Genomic DNA, 22,504 nt, shown 5'->3' with positions numbered 1-22,504 from the left:
TGTAATGTTCAGTTGTTCATTTTAGATTTATCCAAATACTGAGTGTTTTGTTGCTTTTTGTTTCTCCTCATATCTCCAAGCTTCCATCTCAGATCATTTATATGCTGCTTGAAGAACATCCCTTAGCATTTCCTTTAGTGTGACTCTGTTAGGGATAAATTTTATTAGTCTTTGATGGTCTGAAATTGTTTTTATTTCATCTTCATTTTTGAATGATAGCTTTGATGGGTAGAGAATTCTGTGTCAGTAGGTTTTTTGTTTTTTTGTTTTTTCTCCTTGGCACTTTAAAGATATCATTCCATTGTCTTTAGGCTTCTATTGTAGTTACAGTGTTGGGAAGTCGCTACAAGCCATCTTCTTGTTCCTTTGAATGTAAGGGTTTGGGGGTTGGTTTTTTTTTTTTTTTGGTCATGGTTTTCAGTAGTTTTGCTGTAATACCTAAATATCGTTCTCTTTGTATTTATCCTGTTTAGAGTGCTTCTTGAATATTTCTTCTGCCCCACTTCTGTCTCCTCTCCTTCTGGGACTCCAGTTACACATTTTTATTATTTTTGTTTTTTTTCAAATGGAGGTACTGGGGATTGAACCCAGGACCTTGTGCATACTAAGCATGCACTCTATCACTGAGCTACACCTTCCCTGCCTGGTTACACATTTTGTTAGAGCTTTTCACCACATTCCTTATTTTGTCTGTCATGTATTTTTCTATGTTTTCCATTTTTTTCAGTCTGACTTATCTTTCAGTTCACCAGTTCTCTCTTTAGCTGTGTCTAATATGTTGTTAAGCCCATTCACTGAGCTCTCATTTTTAGTTATTTTATTTTTCAGTTACTGAATTTTCATATGGTTCATTTTTAGAGTTTCTAGTTCTTTGATGAGAGTCACAACTTTGCCTTTTATTTTATTGCATAACTTAAGCATAGGTTTCTTAAAGTTTATGTCTGATAACTCCATTAATGGGATCCCTATGGATCTGTTTCTATTATCTGCCATTTCTTGTTTTTCAGTCACATCTTGCTCTCTTGTATATCTGGTTATTTTTTATTGAATGTCAGACATTATACATAAAACATTGTTGAGGTAATTAAAGATTCTGGGTGACGTTCTTCTCTACTGGAGAGGATTTATGGTAGCAAAGAGCACAAGCAGTCCTGGATTACTTTAAATCAGATGGCTTGAAGCTGGGCATTATTCCATTTGAGAACAAGTCTCAAATGTTTCTGATGCACCTTTATTTCGAGGATATAGCCCTTTGGAGTCCCAATCCAAAGCCTGGGGGTTTACCAGGGTCTCCTTCCTTGGCAAGCTTTAAACTCCAGTTTTTATTCTGCTGGCTCCTTGAATTTATTAAAAACTCTACTCATTTTCTCAGCCTCTGAGTTGCCTCTTCCATAATAGCATCTATCTCTAGGGAAAATACAACTTACCTTTTTTGGTGTTCCTCTTTTTCCTGGATCTTGGCTCTTTAATTCTTTGCGAACTAATTTGCTCTCTGATACCTGCAAAACTGTGGTTTTTGTACTGAATCTGGATTTTTTCATTATTCTTAGCTGGGGAGTCAGCCTGCATGCCTGCTGTCTGTAACAGAAAGGAGAGCTCCAAGGTTAGCATGTGCAGCACAGTCTCTGCTCTCTGGGGTCTTGTTCTCTGGTTAGGGAAATGCTTGTATTAGAGGCTGGAGGCTAGAGGTCTGGGCAGCTTGTCCTGAGGGTGGCAGGAAGGAGCTTGAGCAACTACACAGCTCAACATGTCCATTTCATAGATGAGGAAATAGATCCAGAAAAGGCAAGGGGCTTGCCTAAGGTCACACAGCCAAGTAGTGGCAGAGCTAGTCCTGGAATTTGAATCTCTTGAATCCTGCCCGAGTACTTTCTGGGGAGGGAGGTCTGTCTGTCTGTCTGTCTATCTATCTATCTATCTTTGTAGACATTTTCAATCATGTGCAAAAGTAGAGAGAATGGTATAATGAACTCTAATATTTAGCTGCCCACCCTGTTTACAGTTCTCAAAATATAGCCTGTCTTCTTTCATTTGTACCTCTACTTCTCCCTGCCACTGGATTTTTTTTTTTTTTTGAAGCAAATCCCAAATATCACATGATTCTATCCATAAATACTTTGGTTTTGTATCTTAAGTACATCATACATAAGGATTCTCTTTCCTTCTTTCTTCCTTCCTTCTTTCCTCCCTCATTCCCTCCCCTCTTTTCCTTCCCTCCTTCAATCTCTCTCTTTCTCTGTTTCTTTCCTTCCCTCCCCTCTTCCTTCCTTCTTCCTTCCTACAATACCATTATCACACCTAAAAAATCAATATTGTCAAATATTCAGAATAGTTTTAAATCCATTTTCCCTATTATGAAATCACAAATCATTACAGCTAGATGAGTTCGTGTTGGATTTCTCATCTGTCAAGTTTGGGGGCTTTTGGCGTCACTGCATTTTTTTTTTTTTCTGTGTAGTCATATTGTTCCCCTAAGTGGGGAAGCATGAACAATGTCATTTATTCCTAGTCTTAAAACAGCAGAGGGTACAAATAGCTAACCGGCATGGGCAAGGCATCATGGGGAGTCAGGGCCCTCTGCTGGAAGATTGTGTGGGAGCTGGAACCTGAGAGGAGAGGAAAACCTGTTGTTCCCAGTCCCACTCAGTCAATGTGGCCAATCTTACCTGTGTACCCAGGGAGGTGATTGAAGTCGCTCACCCCCTATAGGGCTTCATTCTCTTTTGAGCCAATGATAGGCCCCAATTCCTCTACAGCCATGCCTTCTACTCTGTATGGAGCCCATGAGGCGTACCAAGCAGGGAGAAGTGTAAGCCAGGAGGGCTAACCTTTGACAGCACAAGTAGGCTAGCCTGTGATAGTAGGACTAATACTATGAGAATTAAAGTTCTTCAAGGACAAGGGCTGTCCTGTTCACTGTGTGGTCCCTCAGATCTTGGCACACAGTATGGGCCACCATCTAATACAGAGCTTGGAGTGTAAGTAGTGGTAGCAGCCAGTATTGATTAATTGCTATGTACCAGGTCTTGTTCTCAGTGATTCCCACGTATTCATTCATTTAGTCCTCATAGCTACCCCATCATGTAGGCACTTTTTATTCCCCTGTTAAAAATAGTGATGCCCAGAGAGTTAAGTAATTTTAAGTGGTAAGTTAAAGAAGTGGATCCCAGTCCAAGTAATCTAGTTCCAGAGCCTGGGCCCTCAACCACTATAGTCCCCTGCCCTAGAGGACTTTTCAGCAGGGGTTGGCAACTATGGCCTGTGGGCCAAATCCAGCCCTAAGAGTGGTTTTTACCCTTTTCAAAGGATTATTTAAAAAGGGGGTAGAGGGCCAGGAAAAGAAGAATATGTACCAAAGAATATATGTGTCGCCCACAAAGCCTAAAATATTTACTCTCTGGCCCTCGGCAAACTGCTGACCCCTGCCCTAGAGGAGACACTAAGAAGGGCTTTTGGACCTGTTCCCTATCTTAGGCTTGCCTCGGTGGGTGTGGTGGGCAGACTAAGTTCCAAAGGTGAGACTGGCAAGCAGTGGTCAAGACTTCAGTGTTCCCAGGACGTAGGAGGCTGAGCCGTCTTGGTTCTGTTTCCTTCCCCAGGCTGAGGACATGAATATAAAGTTGGAGGGGGAAACTTCAGTGCGGAAACCAAAGCAGCGGCCGAGGCCTGAGCCCCTGATCATCCCCACCAAGGCGGGCACTTTCATCGCCCCTCCCGTCTACTCCAACATCACCCCATACCAGAGCCACCTGCGCTCCCCTGTCCGCCTCGCCGACCACCCCTCTGAGCGGAGCTTTGAACTGCCCCCCTACACACCACCTCCCATCCTCAGCCCCGTGCGGGAAGGCTCCGGACTCTATTTCAATGCCATCATGTCGACCAGCAGCATCCCAGCCCCTCCTCCCATCACACCAAAGAGTGCCCATCGCACCCTGCTCCGGTCTAGTGAGTTGACCCCCCAACCCAGACCTGGCAGGAATGTGGGAGGGAAGGCATTGAGCAGGGAAGACTCAGCTTCTGGGGCAGCTGGGGATTGGGCTGGAATGCTGTGGGAAAAGGGGCTCCACACGCTCTCCTCTGAAAGAGAGAAGGTTGTCCTGGCTCAAGTACATTTAGGTGTGGGGGAGAGGAGGTGTCAGCCCAGCTGCGTGGACTCAAATCCCAGTTCCACCATTTACTCCTACATCCCCTGTGGAAGTCATTTAAACTCCCTGGGTCTCAGTTTTTTCAATATTTAAATGAGGATGTTAGTATTTGGTTAATGATGAAATTGTCAATATGTATTCAGCTATTTTTAAATCCACAAACAGCAGTTTCCTATGATTCAACCTAATAGCTTCCTCCCAGGGCTGTGGTGAGGTTCAGATGCATTAACACACGTAAAGCACTTAACACTGTGCCTGGCGTGTCACATTTGTTCTTAATATTATGTGGCAGACCCTGTCTCCTGGGTCTCTTCAACAGTCCTTTTGGCCCAGAGCAGACATTTTGGCTGGCCTGGATGGTGAATTGCTGAAAAATGTTGCCTACTCCACACAAGGGTTCATTTCCTCTGAGAAATGGGATAATCCTTTCTCAGGGTGATAGGATTATGTGCAGAGACCAGAGGTAGCACTGGGGTGAGGCAGTGCTGTCCCTGAATTAACCTCTGACCCTGACCTCACCGTGGCATAGTTCTCTGGTGCCCCCTGGTGTCTGTGGGTGAGAAATGGCTCCCCCTGGGCCTGCTGGCCTTCAGCCCTTCAACTTCTACAGGAAGCTTCGAAACCTCTCCCTGCCTGGGTTGTGCAGGAAGAAGTCACTGTAGAGACCATATTGGCAGCAAAGAAGAGGTCTGTCCATCCATGAATATTTATTTTGCTCTTAGCTGTAAAGTCTGAACTGGGTTCTGTGAGGGCCTCAGAAATGTCTGGGACACCATGGTCTATTCTAAAGAGAATGCAGGGTCATTAATTAGGGAGTCGAAATGGAAGCTTGGAAGACAGAAAAACAGAAGTTCCAGGCACTGTGGGATCAGCAGTCAGTGAGTGAAGCAGACCCTAAGCTCTGAAGCCTGCAGAGTGGTGGTGAGGAAGGCATTTATTTAAGAGAGAGTGGGGCTAGAGCTGTACTTGAACTAGGAAGCAGGTGGGGAGGGCACCCTATGAAGTAATGCAAAGGCCCGGAGGTGGGACCGTGCAGGGAGCGCCAAGAGGGAGTGATCTGCTGGGATCGAGGATCCAGGCAAGGTGGTGGTAGGAGGCATAGATGGAAGAGAAACAGGCCTTGAATGCTGAGCTGAGGAGTTGAGCTTTTCTCTCAGGTTGCAGAGGGAAGTCAGCAGAGATTTTGTTTTTGGAGCAAGGGAGTGTCTTGATCATGTAGGGCATTAACATTAGCTCAGGAGAAACTGAGGCAGAGAACCCAGCAAGGAATTGAGAAGATAATTACGAAACAGTGATCTCCTTCACCACCTTGCTCGTGGGGCGGAAGTTTCAGCCTCTTTACCAGAGCAATTGTAGTTGAATGTTGGAGTTCGTGCTGTGGTGTGGGCGCTCCTGGGGCAGGGACCCGGCTCCAGAAGTAGATCTAGTAGTAGTAGTAATAATAGTAGCTAATATTTTTTGAGGGCTTTGTGTATGATTTCATTCAATCTTCACATCAACCTAGGGAGATAGGTAGTAATAGCCCCTTACAGCAAGTGTGAAAGTGGAGGCACTCACATATTTGGTAAAGTCACAGCTGGTTGTCACAGTTGCAGTCTGCAGAGCCAGGACTCAGGGTGCCTGATTTCCTTGCATGAACCTCTGTGAGTCACCTCTGTGGCTCCTGAGCATACGGAGCAGCCACCTCGGGTTGGGGAGGGTGGCTTTGCTGAAGGGAGGAGGAGAGGGTGCCATTTACTAACCTGCCTTTTGTCCCATAGATAGCGCTGAAGTCACCCCGCCTGTCCTCTCTGTGATGGGGGAGGCGACCCCTGTGAGCATTGAGCCGTAAGTGCAGCCCTGCCTCTGGCCCAGTGGGTGAGGGTGGCCAGGTGGGGTCAATGCGTGCAGGTGGGCCCTGTGGGCTGAGGGCTGAGCACACCTCTCTGGGCTTTTGCAGTCAGGCCTGGGCTTCACTGAACTTCCTCCTGCCAGCTTCTGTGTGGAAGTCACAGGGAAGGAAAGGACCAGCTCAGTTTGAATTTGCTCCTGAAAAGAATTAAAAGGCTAATCCAAGAGAGTCTTTCCCTGTCTGTAAACCTCGAGCTTCTTCTCCCCTTTCCAGCCTCTGGGTCTTGCCTTTCTGGCAGCACCAGGTGCCACTTGCCAGGCTGTGCCCACAGAAGCCAGATTCCCTTACATCCAGCTGGGGCCTTGCTGTGCTTAGCCTCTGCCAACTACCCCCTGCATCTTCTCCATCCTCAGGGAGTAAGTCGGGTTCCCCATCCCCACGTGGTGAGGCCTTACTCCCTGCCCTTTCCACCCCTGCAGACGGATCAATGTGGGCTCCCGGTTCCAAGCGGAAATCCCCTCAATGAGGGACCGTACCCTGGCGGCTGCAGACCCCCACAAGGCAGACTTGGTGTGGCAGCCGTGGGAGAACCTAGAGAGCAGCCGGGAGAAGCAGAGGCAAGGTGAGAGGGGCCGGGCCAGCAGGCAAAGCAAGCACGGCCGGCTGCTGGGCAGTGGGTGGGCGAGGCCCTGCCCCAACCTAGCCCTGCTCGCCCAGCCCAGCCCTAAAAGTGTGTTGCCTTCCTTCCTCCCCAGTGGAGGACCTGCTGACAGCTGCCTGCTCCAGCATTTTCCCTGGAGCCGGCACCAACCAGGAGCTGGCCTTACACTGTCTGCATGAGTCCAGGGGAGATATCCTGGTAAGACAATGCCCCTTGTGGAGGAAGGGCCCCTCAGGGAGGCTGGCATGGATCTGTGTCTGCTGCTTAGGAGCCAAGCCTGTCAGGCCTGCTGATTTGAGGCAGGCGGGAGGGTTTGACCAAGTTGGGGGTGGTAGGGAGTTGGCCCAAGGAAGCTCTGGTTCCAAACTCCAGGCTTTGCTGTGCAGGGTCCACACCAGTCCCTGATTGTGGGTCAGTAGGTCCCCACCCTCAGACAGGGGTGTCGTTGAAGGCCTTCTCCCTCTGTGGCTGCCTGCCTTGGGGGCTGTGTGTTCCCTCTTAAGAGGCCCTGAGCAGGCCCACCCCCCGTGACCTTGCCATCTTGCCAGACCTATTGCTTCTCCTCATCTAAAGGGGCCAAGAGTAAGTGCCCACCCTACTCAGAGACCTGAATTTTGCCCACTGAGATCCTTGCCAGGGCCCTGACCTTTTCTTCACTTCCTTTTTAGGAAACGCTGAATAAGCTGCTACTGAAGAAGCCCCTGCGGCCCCACAACCACCCGCTGGCAACTTATCACTACACAGGTGGGCTGGCAGGGTGGGCCTGGGGCCTGGAGCTTGGAGCCAGAAGGGGGCTCCAGCATCAGTGGGGCCACTTCAGTGCTGAGTCATAGCCTGGGGTGGGGTGTGGGTAGGGAGGTGGGGGACGGATGAGCCCAGAGCCAGAATGAGAGAACTGACACCAATGCTGGGGTAGCTTTCAAGGGGTTTCCTGTGCCTTAGAGTGGAAGGGGGAAGGGGTGAGCCCATCCAGGCAAAAAAGCCCAGGCACCAGGTAGTGCCATCCCAATTGGCATCAGTTGCCTGGAACTTGGACAACCCCCAGAGTGCCATGTCCTGTTCTGGGCGCTGTGCTTTAAGAGGGATGTTGGCCAAGTGGCATAATTGTAGCAGCTGCTGTTATCGACCCCCATTGAGGGTTTCACCCGTCAGTGCCAGGCAGAACACCAGGGGTTCCACATGCGTTGTCTCACTTAGTCTCCACCACAGCTGGGGAGGTGGCTTCTATTATTAATTCCCACTTCACAAGAGGAGAAAGTGAGGCTCAGAGGCTAAGCGACATGGCTAATAAGTGCAGAAGCAGGATGTGGAGCCAGCACTGAATGCCTGCAGAGACTGGTGGTTGGATGACTTCACCCTTTTTCCCTAGTCAGAACTGCCCCTCACCATGCTCACACTCCCACTCGCCTCACTCCCCTAGCTGCTTCTTTGCCCTGCAGGCTCCGACCAGTGGAAGACGGCCGAGAGGAAGCTGTTCAACAAGGGCATTGCCATCTACAAGAAGGATTTCTTCTTGGTGCAGAAGCTGGTGAGCTGGGGCTGTTTCAGGGACAAGTGAGGGCCTGCATGGTTTGGGGCTCCCTCTGCCCGTGGGGCACCCTGCAGTTGCTTACCAAGCCCTCTTAAAAAGCATTTAGGGCAATGCTTTTTAAGTAGCTTCAGAGACATTTTTCTAAATAAAACAAAAAGGGAAGTGATCGAGCCTTTCACCCCTTGGTTCTTAAGCCCCCTTCCCTCACCTCAGAGTAGCGTGGCTATACTCTGGGGTCTCAGTCCACAGCGGGGCTTGAGTGGGCACCAGACCCAGGAGCATCAAACTTAAAACAGTGACTTTCTTGAGGAAGAACAGGAAGGAAAGGAGGGCTGCAGGCAGAGGTGAGCCATCCCAGGGGGCTGGAGTCCTTCGAAGGCCGCTATTAGTATGTGGGAGGAGAGGTCACCCTGAGATGAGGGGAGCTGAGATGAGAGCTAGCAAGTGCCTCTAACTGACCTGGGGGCCTCTGCCCACTTCCTGTCAGACCCAGGGCTTCCTTCTGGTAACTCAGCTGACTGGGTGTAGGAGGCCCGAGCCTAGTTTTCCTAGATTTCTCTTGTCCTTTCCCCATGTTCTTCTGGGAGAGTACAGTGCTTTGCTAATCCACCGGTCCTGTCTCAGAGTCTGGGCTGTGAGGAGAGTGAGTTGTGTGGACCACTGAGGGAAAAGGGCTTCCCAGAATGTGCTTTCTCCTCTTGGGATTGTAGGTTGTGCCAGGACGCCCTGGGCCGGGACAGAGTGCTGACAAATCTCCTACAAGGGCCCTGTTGTGAGGACAGTCGTTTGCTGTGCTCCCTGAATGGGCAGTACTGCCGGGAAGTACACGCCTGTGAAGTTCACTGAGGCACCCCTAATGCTTTAATGAAGAAAGCAGACCATTAGTCAGGCAAACAGATGATCGGAGGGAATTGATAGTAAAAGTGTAAACAGGATCTAATTAATACATTTCTGACTTGGCCATTCCTGTGAGATGAATCATGTCTGTTTCCTGCACGCACAGAGGGCCCTCTCTGACCTCTTGGGCTCTGTGGACAGGACCTGCCAGCTCCCAGCCCAGCCCAGCAATTGGCTGAGCAGTCTGGGAGCCTGGGGGGAGTGGGGAGAGTCTGAGAAAACAGCTGCGTGGGGGAAAGCCATCCAGAAACCAAACCCAGTGGCCAAATGGATTTGTGAAACGGGAGGGATAGGGTTTCAGAGTTTGGAAGGCCCTTGGAGATCATCTAGTCTCACCCCACTCACCACTTCCACACCAAGAGACTTGCCTAATGCTACACAGCCATACAGTGGCAGAGTTGGGAACAAGACTTGGTTTTCAAGGACTTTCATGTTAGTCTCCCTTGAGTTCCTCCCCAGCAGAGGACAATTTGACATTTCTCTGTCCTCGCTTATCCGTCACTGCTGCCTAGAGAGGAATGAAATTGTTTCCTTGGATTGATGTAGAGAGGCTGTGTTGCCAGGTCTAGGCTGGCTTTGAATGTGGATTGTGCCCAGACTTTATCCCCTTTAAACTTTTTCTTTTGAGAAATCTCAAGCTTACAGAAAAATGGAAGGAATAGCATAGTGAACACCCATATACCTCCCAGATTTACCAATTGTTAATATTTGCCACATTTGCTGTCTCTCTGTGTCTATATATAATTGCACACATACACCTATTCCTTCTGTTTTAACTAAGCATTAAAAGTAAGTTACATTAAAAAAAAAAAACAACCCACAAAAAGTAAGTTACAGGCATCATGACATTTGACCTAAATATAAGATAAGAATATTCTCTTACAAAACTGTAGTACCATTATCACACCCAAGAAATTTAAACTGATCAATAATGCTCTCTAATATGCAATTCATATTCAAATCTCAATGGCTCTATGTTGTCCTCTTTAGTTTAGTTTTGTTTTTTTTCCAATAGTGCTGAAGGCTTGGTTAATTGAATTAGTCAGTGGTTTGCGCAGAGCAGGCGTTGTTGGAGAAATGCTTGTATTTCCTGGGTTTATTGGCTTTAGTGTTTGCTTAGGTTAAGGGGGACATGCAGGGATGAGAAAGTATCCCCAAACAGGTGAGCTGAACCAGGAACTCTGACCTCTGTTTTGGCTCCAAACCAGATCCAGACCAAGACTGTGGCCCAGTGTGTGGAGTTTTACTATACCTACAAGAAGCAGGTGAAGATTGGACGGAATGGGACGCTAACCTTCGGGGATGTGGATACAAGTGATGAAAAGTCAGCCCAGGAAGAGGCTGAAGTGGATATTAAGGTGACTCCCTTCCCAGCCTCAGCTGCTTAGAGCCTGGGCTGGGTCTGATGTGAGGGCTGAGCTGGGAGCCTGAGGCTGATCTCTCCAGGAGTCCCTGGAGGGCAGAGAGAAGGAGGCAGTGTCTCTGACAGCCCCAGGAAGCTGATGTCCTGGGCACTGGCCCTGGACCTTTGGGTTCCCCTCTCTATTTGCCAGTGTCATCATAATACATCGTATTGATGCAGAACATTGGGGGATATTTCCCGCAGTATTTACACCAGCATCGACTTACTGTCTCCTCATAGCAGACCTCTAACACTGTTTCCCAACTTTAGTAATACTTGTATCACCTTTATGAACTCTGCTATGTCTGCATCCTACCATCTGTCACCATTACTATCTTTGTCATGTTCACACTTGTGCTATTACTTAATGTTTTCCTTTAAGTCAGCTCATTTTGTACTCAAAAGGGAAGCTTTATATCACAGTCATAAATAGGAAACCAGTGTTGCTTGTCATAGGAAGTACTGGTAAAAATATATATGAAAATGAATGTTACTAAATTCTAGCTAGATACTATGACCTGCCAAGGCTCTAGGGTAAGGCCTGACCCCTCCTTGTTGAGTCTAGAGAGGTATAAAAGATGTATTAACACCAACTCCAGACTTTTTCCTTGCCATAATCAGGACTGAAAGAGAGCTGAAGAGAATGTCATTTAATTCTGTGCCCATGTATCCACCTAATATGATCTTGGGGTCAGAAATCCACACTTGGTGACATGCTGCTGTAAGACAGGGAGTGGCTTAGTCCTGATTTGCAGATGAGAAGTGGGTGGAGATATAGAAAACATTATAAAGGTAGCTTTGAATGGAGCTCAAGGCTGCTGCCTGGCTCCACCAGACCACCTTGCCCAAGGATGTGTCTCTTGGACACACCTAGGAGGACAGGTGGCCTGTGGGGAGGGACTGGCATGCCTTTCCCTGCCCCAGCTCTATCTTAAGTGCGCACCCTGAGGATTCCCAGGGCTCAAGACTCTCCTTTTACAGGCAGACTAGCTGTGGGAGGGTATAGGGTCCCAGCACAGGAGGCTGTGCTGGGCCAGGCCAGGTAAGCAGGACTGGCAGGGTCAGAGTCGGTGCAGATGGCTGTATGACTGAGCTGTAGGCTCACTGCCCTGTTCTTGTCCTCCATAGACTTCTCAGAAGTTCCCAAGGGTGCCTCCTCCAAGAAGAGAGTCCCCAAATGAAGAGAGGCTGGAGCCTAAGAGGGAAGTAAAGGAGACCAGGAAGGAAGGGGAGGAGGAGATGCCAGAGACCCAGGAGAAGGGGGAGCAGGAAGAGGGGCGAGAGCGAAGCCGGCGGGCAGCAGCCGTCAAAGCCACACAGACACTACAGGCCAATGAGTCGGTAAGTGTGACCTCCACTTAGGGAGCGCAGGGCCAGGAGGGCAGCTGGAGATGGGCCTGGGGGTGTGAGAGGGAGGGCAGAGCAGGAACATGACAATGATCATCATCATAATGGCAGGAAATGTACTAAATACTTCAAGCTGTAAACTTATTTAATTTTCATAACCCCATGTGGTAGGTACTGTCATTATTCTTATCTAACAGGTGAGGAAATTGAGGCCCAAGACAAGGAGTAGGCAGCCTGATTCCAGAATTTTTATACTATACTGCTCCTGTATCTGAGACTCAGAGGAAAAAGACTTTGTGAAAACCCAGAAAGAGTATGGGACACTGGGGAAGCATCCGTGACTTATAGCTCAGACGGGGCTCTTCCTAAGAGAGCTTCGACCCTGAAAAGAATGTCTGAAACTCAGCTGAGATGATGAGAATAACAATAGTGGCCTTTCATGCATGTTGTCTGCAAGGTGCTTTCCTGTCCATTATCTCATTAATTCCTCACAATGACCTCAGAAAGTGTTAACCCCCACCTTGCAGATGGAGGAAACTGGGTTCAGAGATGCTAAGTGATTTGCCTGATGTCCCACCCTATGTCTTAGTGCAGTGCTCTGTCCACCACATCACAGGCCAAGAAGCAAGACATATTGGTCAGAGCTGTTTCTTGTCAAGGAGAGGTCCCCCAATAGAGAGTAGGGATGGGAAGGGTCTGTTGGAGAAGTACTATGAGAGTCTTCTTTTGTTTAATTTGTGTTATACACTTATGCTTGCTTAAAACCCCCCACAAACTGTAGACATACAGCTGTTTCCTCCCTTCTAAGCCTCGGCTGTGCTCCTCCAAGAGCTGTGCTCTGTGTACACACTCGATTGAGTTCTGCTGAATTTTTGTGAACACTTTCCTGTGGGCGTTGACCCAGTGCATGTGCCAACTGGGGGCTGACCCAGTGACTTCTAATGCCATCTGGGGCTGCCCTAACCTGAGGCCCATGGCTCACATACCTTACAGCACCTCTCCATGTCTGCACCGGATGTCCTGTGCTCTCTGGCACCTGCTTGGCATTTCCCATGGTGGCTCATGTTGCCATCAGCTAGCTGTCTGCATGCTTGTCCCTTCCACTAGACTGTGAGCTTTCCGAGGGCAGGGCCTCCTGTCACCTCTGTATCTTCTGTGTAACCTGGCACATTACACAGATTTGAAGGGCACTTACAGAGTGAAGTCATGAGTAGACTAAATGACAGAAAACATGAACCCATGGCATTAATTGAGATACTAAGACCCCTGTCAAATGCATCAAGAAGTCCTGTAGCTGCTAGGACTATCCTACAAAATTACTATACCAGCAGCTTTGTAAAAATAGAGCTGGCCAAAGATAGAAAGGCAGCGAGTGCCTCGCTGAAAAGGCAGCGAGTGCCTCGTCACTGGAAGGATTCAAGAGGATGCTAGGGGACCATTTGGCAGGAGGGTATGACCTTGAAGAGCCCTCTGCTGAGATTCCAGAATTTGGGATCCTGTCTTACCTAAATCTCTCAACTTTCCTTGTATGATCGTCTGCAGGCCAATGACATCCTCATCCTCAGAAGCCACGAGTCCAATGCCCCTGGGTCTGCGAGTGGCCAAGCCTCAGAGAAGCCAAGGGAGGGGCCAGGGAAGTCACGAAGGGCACTACCGTTTTCAGAGAAGAAGAAAAAAGCAGAGACATTTAACAAGACCCAGAACCAGGAGAATACGTTCCCTTGTAAAAAATGTGGCAGGTGAGAAGGCAGGCCTGGTTTTCACTGGGACTAGCGGGTTGGCCCTGGTTGGGGGAGGGGCAGAATCTCGGGAGAAGGAGGAGGAGTCGGTGCTTTCGCTTTGCCTCCTGATTGGCTCAGAGGGTTTCCAGGGCAGTGACGTCCCTTGGCAGCTTTTACCAGAGGGGCGAAGGCACTGGAATCTGGAGCCCATCGTTAGAGGGTGGGGGTTGGGCCACGTGGCGCGGAGCTGACCGAAAGGGCCGAGGAGTCCCCACCGCGGGCGCGCGCGCGTCGTGTACACACGCGTACCCCTTGGGGTGGGGACAGACGTCTCACTGGAGCCCCTCCTGCCCGGCTACAGGGTGTTTTACAAGGTGAAGAGTCGCAGCGCCCACATGAAGAGCCACGCAGAGCAGGAGAAGAAGGCGGCCGCTCTGAGGCAGAAGGAAAAAGAGGCCGCGGCCGCCGCCGCCACCGCGGCCGCTGCCTCCTCCCACCAGCCGGCCCTGCGGGAGGAGAGCGGCGCCGGCGAGAGGGGCTGACACGGCGGGCTCCGGCACCTACCCAAGCCTGCCGACGTCCTGTCAGCACCCGGAATCTCCGGAGGGAGAGATCACGTGGACTAGTCTCCGCAAAACGAATAGGACGATTAAATAAACGGCTCTTTTATTTATAAAGGTCCCAGGAGCAGTGTAAAGGGGCTGCAAGATCCAGTTCTCTTGCCTTTGGTCTGTCGGAAGTTGTCTTCGTGCTTTCCTAGAACTGGGAGAGGCCCTGCTCCCTGGGGCCGCCCACCGGGAGGGGCTCCAGTGCTGCCACCGCTTGCTCTCGCGCTCTCTCTCTCTCTCCCTCTCTCTCTCCCTCTCCCTCTCCCTCTCTCTCTCTCTCTCTCATGGACCTCTGCTACCGTGCTCCCTCTTTGCTCCTGCTGCTCCCTTCTCACCAAGGAAAGCCAAGCACTAGAGCGCCCCTTTGCAGCATTAATCCTCCTCCCCAGGGGACCTGCACGGGCCCTGCCCCAAGCCCCCGAAAGAGGGACTCACTGGGAGGAAGGGTGGTGGCCAGCTCTGAGAGGGAGCTCAGCGTGGCACCTGTGCTGTCTCCTGCAGGACAGTGTTCAGGTCATGCTGCTCTAGTGACTAGATCTTCAGAGAGGCCACCTCCTCCCTAGGAGGGAGGCTATCAGAGCATGCAGGGAGAGAGACCAGGACTGCTACCTATCCCTTTGCTGCTTGCTAGCAGCCTGCTGGGGCTGGGAAGTGTTTTCAGATGTTTGGGGAAGGGGCCACTGTTCCTGTCCAAGCTCTCAGCCCGCTGGAGGGAAGGGAAATGTACAGAGGATAGAAGCTGCAGTTTTGCTTCAGGGTTAGGCCTAGGGAGCTTTTGATAAGTCTTGGCTCTCCCAGCTTGCCACCTTTTTGCCAGATACCTTTGGGCCTTGGAGGCTGCTAAGGAAGCTTAACCTAGGACCTAGGCCCAGCCTGCTCCTTCTTGGTGCAGGTTCCCCGCCTGCTTCTGTCCTGCCCTTGGCAGCTGCCACCTAACCTCACCCAACCTGGTCTAGAGCTGATAGAGCCCAGCCCCTAGTCCTGCATGCTGGAGATTTCTGGATCCTTCCCTGGGAGGGGGGAGGTCTCCTAGCCAGATTGGACAGGAGCCTTCATTCCTTGACTTGTGTCATTTGGGAGCTATTTATTTATTGTTAATATTTAATTTTTAACATCCTCTCAGGGACCAGGGGCTTCCTGCTTTCCAGAGGCCCAAGTGCATTTATCCCAAAACAAGGCACTTTCTTAGCATCCGCCCCCCCCCCCCATTCCCAAGACCCTAAGAACCCTCGCGTTGTTGCTCTGAAGTTTTCCCAATAGGAATGATAGTAGCACTGAAAGAGGGTGGAAAGGTGGAAGGTGTCACAAAGCCCCACAGAGACTAGCAGGATCAAGGGAGATCAAAGGCAGTTCTTGTTGCTACCTCTTTTCTGGCTGTACTTTCAAGTTGCCTGAGGGGACTGGCTGAAAGCCAGCATTCTGGTTTTGCTTCTGGCTTGAAGAAGCCATATTTGGTGTGAAGTCACTGAAGTGAAAGAGCTGGAAGGTTCTGGAGGCCCCTTCACTTGCCAGTCCCATAGGAGGGCTGAGTTGTTTTTCTGATCTTGTTATTCAACTTTAGTTGCATAAAAGAAGTTCTAAATGAATGCAAGTATATGATAGGTTAACATGTTAGGAAGAGCCAAAAAGTATTCATTCTGCTACTCTGATGAGATAGCCTAAAGGCATCGTGTTGGTAACTGGGAGTGGGGAGGGAGTTTTGTTTCTTAACTATGCACTATCTGGTATTTTTTAGCATTCATTTATGCATTAATATGGTTATACAGGAACTCAGCTATGGGAGTAACAAAATTCTCCCCACCGCCCCCACCAACTCCTGACAGCTACCTAAGACCTCCAACTTCCCAGTTTCTTCCATAGGCTTCTGTATGGAAGCTCAATATCCCAAGATAGCAAAAATTTGGTATACTGTCCCCAAACAGGAGGGTAGCAAATTTAGGCTCTCTTCTAAATCACATGTGTAATATGAGTGCCTTCACAGCTTCTCCCCGAAGTGCTACTTATGTTTCCCAAGGTTTTTTCTATTTAAACCTATTTAGTTTTAGGCCTCTTTTTTGGATATGTGGTAACAGAAACCTCCTTCATCTAAAGTGATTCTCCTCTAAGCTCACGGAGACCAGACCAGGTGAATGTAGGTGAGAAAATCAAGATGGTAACTCTCTGTATTAACCCCACCAGACACCGTATTTTAGAAGAGTTTATGCTCCAGGATGGATTTATATCTAGAATGCAGTGTGAAAGGTAAAATGTTTAGAGGGCAGATGCAATTGTGGCAAGTGACCTGCCAGTAAAGTAGGTGTAGCCGCAGAGGCTGGCATAGGTCTATCCTTTATGGTGCTTTCTCCCTGTGGACACATTAGGCTAATATTTTGTCTTGTCTTTTTCTTTTTTCTTCTATTCAGAGCTCTTTGCTTTAAGAAGTTAAATGACAAACACCTTCAGCTTTATAATCTCCTACCCACACCATCTCACATAGCTCACATATCCATCTCTCAGCCTCCATCTACACTCAGCTAAGGGCATGAAACTGACCTAGTGCCTGTGTTCTAGACCATTTCTGAGGTCTCTTACCTACCCAGGGAGACAGTGCTTCAGCACTGTCCTCCATGCCTTCAGCAGCCCCCTCATCGCTAATGTACACACCCATTCCTTCTGCCACCCCACTTCCACCCCTGGCACAGAGGTCATGTGCTGCTTATGTCTAAAGGGATTCCCTATATTTAACTGCCTCAGTGACCTAATCTATTCTCATGTGCCAGATGTTAAGATGAAGGAGGAATACAACATGGACTCAAGCCTCAGCCATTTAAATATGTTTTCACTGGGGCTCACTTTTCTCGGATGGTATTTATTACCAGATTGGCAAACCTAAGTCCTTAGGTATACAGGAAGTATGCATATTTTTATAAAACAATTGTATGTCCTCCTTATACTTTGCTGTGTTAATATTTGCCTCTAACAATTTGCAGCTGTTTCACCTTTTCCTCATTTGTCTCTTAGTCGAAGGCCTTGTTGGAGGGGACAGAGCACAGGAACAGCCTTGACAGTCTGTAATTATTGTAAAAATATTTTAATAGCATATAAATAAGTATATCCCTTTTATTTTGAAAAAAATCAGACACTGCCTTTTGTGTGTTTGCTGCCTGTGGCACCCTTTTTTAAAGACTGTTACATATTAAAATAGTGTACATATATATAAATATTACCTCTTTTGCTGTACAGTTGTGATAGACCAGACTGAAGATTTTATTTTTTGTGTGCTTTTTATAAAAAAAAAAAATTAACACACTAAAGAAAATCTTGCTGATGTGATTGTAATGTACCTATGTAACTTATTTACTTTTGAATGTCCTTCTGTATCTTTAAACCTTTTATTAAATAAGGTTTTAAAAATTCAGAGTTGAATGCTGTGTACCTTTGGGGGAGATTTTTCACCATCTGGCATCTGGGACTGACGTAAGTAGGCCTTGTTTTGCTTGCAAGGGATTACTCAACATTTTTGAACCATAAGGATTCTGTTTTATCAGCCCATTGTCAGTGATGCCAGGACAAGGAAAATAACACACTAGAGTTTACCTGGCTACAAAGGTTACTGGATAGATCTAGATATTTTAACAAAATTTGACAAAAGTCTCAACTCATTGTCTCACACAAAAACAAGGCCCATTTCCAACGTTTTAGTTTCATTGGGATGAAATTTGGCGGGTGCAGAGTGCGATCAGTTGGTACAGGGTATTTTCTTTCAGAGCTTTGAACTCATTGAACGAGCGACGTGAGTAGACAAGTCTGCCTTGATGGACGCATATTATTTTAAATTCACTCCAGAATTGTTACTTTTTTACTTTTTAATACAGTTCTTTGCATTAAAAAATATCTAGAAGATGTGAAAAAAAAAATGCGCCATTAGAGAAATTAACGCTGGGAGCCCCTTGTTGGCACTATGGCAACCGCTCGCCCCCACGGACGGCCGGAGTGCGCGAGCCCCGCGTCGTCTGGGCCACCGTTGCCGTAGCTACGCTCGCGCAGGCTCGGCCGCGGGGGTGGGGCGGGGCGAGGTGTCTTCCGCTCGCCCGCCGGCCCGCCTCCACTGCGGCAGTAACGCGTTGGCTGGCTGCTGGTTTGAGCCGCCTGCCGCCGCGGTGCGCTAGCCTTCTGCAGCCCGCCGCAGCACGGGCACGCGGCCGCTCCAGCCCGCCTTCGCCTCCGCTGCCTTTAGCCTCGCTTCCATATCCTTCCCACGCCTCCGCTGCCTGTGTTCTGGGTCTTCGGCCGTCCTCGCCGCCTAGAGGAGTTCCTGCGTCAGTGAAGAAGCCGCTCTCCTGCTGGCCCCGCCGCGGACGCTGCGACCCCAGGCCAGTCTCTCCCTCCGGGGGCTGCACAGTTCTCGTCTGCAGAGAAGCGGCTCTTCGCCGGCCTGAAAGCCGGGCTCCGACCGCGAAAGCCGGGTCGAAGCCGGGAGCAGTGAGTTCCCGGCGCCCGGGCTGGGGAAACGAGGCGGCCACGCCCCGCGATCACAGCCGGGCGGCCTCTCCGGGGCGGATTGCTCCTGCCTGCGCCACCCACCCTCGCTCCTCGCCAGTTCTCTGCTCTGAGACATCCTGCTTGCAGGTGGAGGACCCGGCCTGCTGACCCCGACCAGAGTCGCAAGATGGCGATGGCCGAGTGACTGGTTTGAGGATCCCCGATGCTTCGCTCCGAGAACGCGAAGGACTGACTTAAGGGGGCAGCGAAAGAATGAGAGCAGGGCGCTGGTGTTCTCTGTCGATCGTGATTGCGTGAAGCTTGCCTCCCTTGGGCATATTGGGTCGGGGGAGGGGAGTGTCCGCTGTTGTCCTAACTCCTAGAGCACCCGGAGCCACAGTCTAATCCGTATTTGTAGAATTGGGACCCTTTATAAGTTGGTTGGGACAATGGCGATGACACTGTTGGAAGACTGGTGTAGAGGGATGGATGTGAACTCCCAGAGAGCCCTGCTGGTCTGGGGGATCCCAGTGAACTGTGATGAGGCTGAAATCGAAGAGACTCTCCAGGCTGCGATGCCCCAGGTGCCCTATCGAGTGCTTGGGAGAATGTTCTGGAGGGAAGAGAATGCCAAAGCAGCCTTGTTAGAGCTCACTGGCGCTGTGGATTACGCCGCGATCCCCAGGGAGATGCCAGGTAAAGGAGGGGTCTGGAAAGTAATCTTTAAGCCCCCGACTTCAGATGCTGAATTTTTAGAAAGGTTGCATCTCTTCCTAGCGAGAGAGGGGTGGACCGTGCAAGATGTTGCCCGTGTCCTTGGGCTTCAGAACCCCACTCCGGCCCCAGGCCCAGATATGCCAACAGAAATGCTAAACTATATTTTGGATAATGTTATTCAGCCTCTTGTTGAGTCTATATGGTATAAGAAGCTGACGCTGTTCTCCGGGAGGGACATCCCGGGGCCTGGGGAGGAGACCTTTGATCCCTGGCTGGAGCACACTAATGAGGTCATAGAGGAGTGGCAGGTGTCTGATGTAGAAAAGAGGCGGCGGTTGATGGAGAGTCTTAGAGGCCCTGCTGCTGATGTCATCCGCATCCTAAAGACCAACAACCCTGCGATTACCACCGCCGAATGCCTGAAGGCGCTTGAGCAGGTGTTTGGGAGTGTCGAGAGCTCTAGGGATGCTCAGGTCAGATTTCTGAACACTTACCAGAACCTGGGAGAAAAGTTATCTGCTTATGTCATTCGTCTGGAGCCTCTGCTGCAGAAGGTGGTGGAGAAGGGGGCCATAGATAAAGATAACGTGAACCAGGCCCGCCTGGAGCAGGTCATTGCCGGGGCCAACCACAGCGGGGCCATCCGAAGGCAGCTGTGGCTGACAGGGGCTGCGGAAGGGCCGGCGCCTAACCTCTTCCAGTTGCTGGTGCAGATCCGTGAGGAAGAGGCCAAGGAAGAGGAGAAGGAGGCTGAGGCCGCCCTCCTGCAGTTAGGCCTGGAGGGGCACTTCTGAGTCCCAGAAAAAGGGGCTTTGGTGCAGACCTAGATCACAGCTGCTTTCGCTCTCTGTGCTGTCCTACAGGCATGTCTCCTAGTAGTGAAGACTTAATTGTGTTTTTTTCTCGGGGGAAGTCGGGCCTGAGTATTCATATAACAGTAAAACCATGCATCAGAGCACCAGTGATGCTGCGGTACAAGTGAGTAGTGCTAGCTAGCTACAATGCCCGGGAAAGGCTTGGACAAGAGTGCTCAGTGAAGCTGTCATCATCAGTTGTGAAAAACGTGAACTTGTGACACTTCCCATAGAGGTAATTAAGTATGAAATTGCATGTTCAGATGTTTAGCGCAGGGCCTGGCTGACACAAGTTCAGTAAAAATGTGAACTGTTATTACGACAATCGTGAATAGTTTTTGTTTACTATAAATTGCTCCTGATTTATATTAATGGAAAGAAACGTGAATTGATTAGATATTATTATTCGACTTAACAGTGTAAATTTATTTTTCATCTTTAAACATCTGGATGAGTTTAACTGAAAAGTATTCTGAGTCTACAAAATGGGGTGTTAGAAAAACACTGCACTTATAGAGCTGTGTAAATCAGTTTTCCACTGTACAAGATACAGATATAAATTGCATGGGGAAGTTAATATGAACCAGTTACAGTATCTATTCCCCCATTTCAAATCTTTGACGAGTAGTTTACCTTGTTCATGCTGATTCTAAGTGTTCTAAATTCGAAGTTATCAAATACTTGTATATAAATAAAAATGTTTTAAAAGTTCTGTTGTCTTCTTGTTTTTAAGAAACATGTATTAAAAACTTTAGCGTAATTAAACTCTGTATTTCCTTTTCTTAGGACGACTTCCCCATGCCACTAAAAAAAAAAAAAATCAAACTTCTATTATTTTACTTTAAGTTTATATCATACTATTGTAAGTTTAAATTGCAATACCTTTTAATATATTTTGATTTTTGCCTGTTTTCTACAAGACAAATGTTAGAAGGCAAAATAGACATAAGTAAATATTAACTTACTGTAAAATACTAGAAAATCCTAAAATGGGGTTTGGGAGGTTATCTACAATGCTTTTTCTCACCCTTTAAGACCTTTTCCAGCTAAAAATGTTTTGCTGCAAGAATAACAACTCATCATACCTGTGTACGATTAATGTTTCTCATTTACAGCAGCCATGTTGTATCAAGAGGATATAAAAAGGGAAATATGGCTTAAAAACATGTTTATTTGGTTGTAGAGATTCAGTGACTGAAGCGGTCCATCTTTTGAGATCTTACTAAATCCAGAAGTGATTAAATGAACATAAGAGTTCTGTGGGGTTTTTTCCTAGTAACAAGGCTTTAAATTTATAGCTGGTCTATGTAATAATCATAAAGTATAAATTTATTTATAGTGAATATTGGTATATGTTCTAACAGATTTTTCTGTACACTCATGTCCTTACTACCTGTATATCATGTCTGTTCCTCCCTCTCTCTTCTCAACACACACGTCTCCACATCTTTGACCCCCACAAGCATGCCCCCATTCCCTGCCTTTACCACTCACGTAACTTCCTCCTCCCTTCTCACAGGCATGGCACTGGGTATACTCTCCTCACCTCTCACAATCCTGTCTTCACACATTCACTCTCTCCTTGCCCCCAACACTCCATCATAAACATACTCCATCTTCCCACCACGCACACAACATATATTACATTCATAACAAACAATGGATTCTTTATTTTTTTTCACCCGATATGTTATGGGCATCCTTCCATCTGTACGTAGGGATATACCTTCTTTTTATGGCTGTAGAAATGGTTGCATTTTAGGAGGGAGAGTCAACATCTAGTAGTCTTATTATATATAATAATTATATATATATCTGCATGTACATACGTATATAATACAACACATATATAGCATAAAACAATGTCAGGATTCTAGATGTCCACCCTTTGTTCTAGAAAACAATGTGCTATTGTAAATGTGCTATTTATGATGGGAATTAAGGTTTTCCCTTTACAGGCTCAAATTAAAATCTTTCCACTTTTTAAAGAACAGCAGCAAGAAAAACATTCTCACAGCCAAGGAACTGTAGAATAAAGAAGTAGAAACTGTACTAGAGAAGTATTCTGTGACCAAAATTACATTTGACTGAGCACGGAATATGTGCTGGGAAAATGTGTAACATTACTGCTATTGCTGGGTTCTTCCTGTTGCTTGTGTATCACAAAAGGGCTAGCCAACTTCAGGTCATTTCAGACCACAAATCAAGGTCCTACCAGCCAACTTTAACGTTGTACACATCTTGAAGTGAGGAGAGGACTAAGAATGGCCAAGTAACTTGCTGTTCTGGAAGTGTTCTTTCCAAGATCCTAGTCATTTGAAATGGTGCC

General features: G+C 48.2%; 2 protein-coding genes across 4 annotated transcripts in view; both read left to right on the top strand.

The window, feature by feature from the left end:
* Positions 1-17,525, top strand: part of MIDEAS (mitotic deacetylase associated SANT domain protein) — a 65,629-nt gene extending 48,104 nt beyond the window's left edge. For 2 of the 3 annotated variants that reach the window (XM_032482337.1, XM_032482336.1), the window contains exons 4-13: positions 3,600-3,945; positions 5,906-5,972; positions 6,456-6,598; positions 6,732-6,835; positions 7,306-7,381; positions 8,077-8,165; positions 10,274-10,423; positions 11,596-11,808; positions 13,357-13,553; positions 13,897-17,525. In XM_032482337.1, coding sequence (XP_032338228.1) covers positions 3,600-3,945; positions 5,906-5,972; positions 6,456-6,598; positions 6,732-6,835; positions 7,306-7,381; positions 8,077-8,165; positions 10,274-10,423; positions 11,596-11,808; positions 13,357-13,553; positions 13,897-14,077 — 1,566 coding nt within the window. In that variant the 3' untranslated portion in view covers positions 14,078-17,525. Of the gene's footprint in view, positions 1-3,599; positions 3,946-5,905; positions 5,973-6,455; positions 6,599-6,731; positions 6,836-7,305; positions 7,382-8,076; positions 8,166-10,273; positions 10,424-11,595; positions 11,809-13,356; positions 13,558-13,896 lie in introns of those variants that run through there. The other variant, XM_032482338.1, reaches the window with a different exon arrangement.
* Positions 17,526-18,240: 715 nt separating this feature from the next.
* PNMA1 (PNMA family member 1) lies at positions 18,241-20,887 on the top strand. The gene has a single exon (XM_006184495.3). The coding sequence runs from the start codon at positions 19,054-19,056 to the stop codon at positions 20,113-20,115; it is 1,062 nt and encodes a 353-aa protein (XP_006184557.1). The 5' UTR covers positions 18,241-19,053; the 3' UTR covers positions 20,116-20,887.
* The last annotated feature ends 1,617 nt before the right edge of the window (positions 20,888-22,504 follow it).

Source organism: Camelus ferus, chromosome 6, assembly GCF_009834535.1.
Source record: "Camelus ferus isolate YT-003-E chromosome 6, BCGSAC_Cfer_1.0, whole genome shotgun sequence".
Taxonomy (NCBI): Eukaryota; Metazoa; Chordata; class Mammalia; order Artiodactyla; family Camelidae; genus Camelus; species Camelus ferus.
Note: the sequence above shows the minus strand (reverse complement) of the source record. Positions and strands in the feature narration are given on the sequence as shown.

What these genes read in the sequence shown, in the direction of transcription:
- PNMA1 (XM_006184495.3), top strand. Translation starts at nt 19,054, where the DNA reads ATGGCGATGACACTGTTGGAAGACTGGTGTAGAGGGATGGATGTGAAC.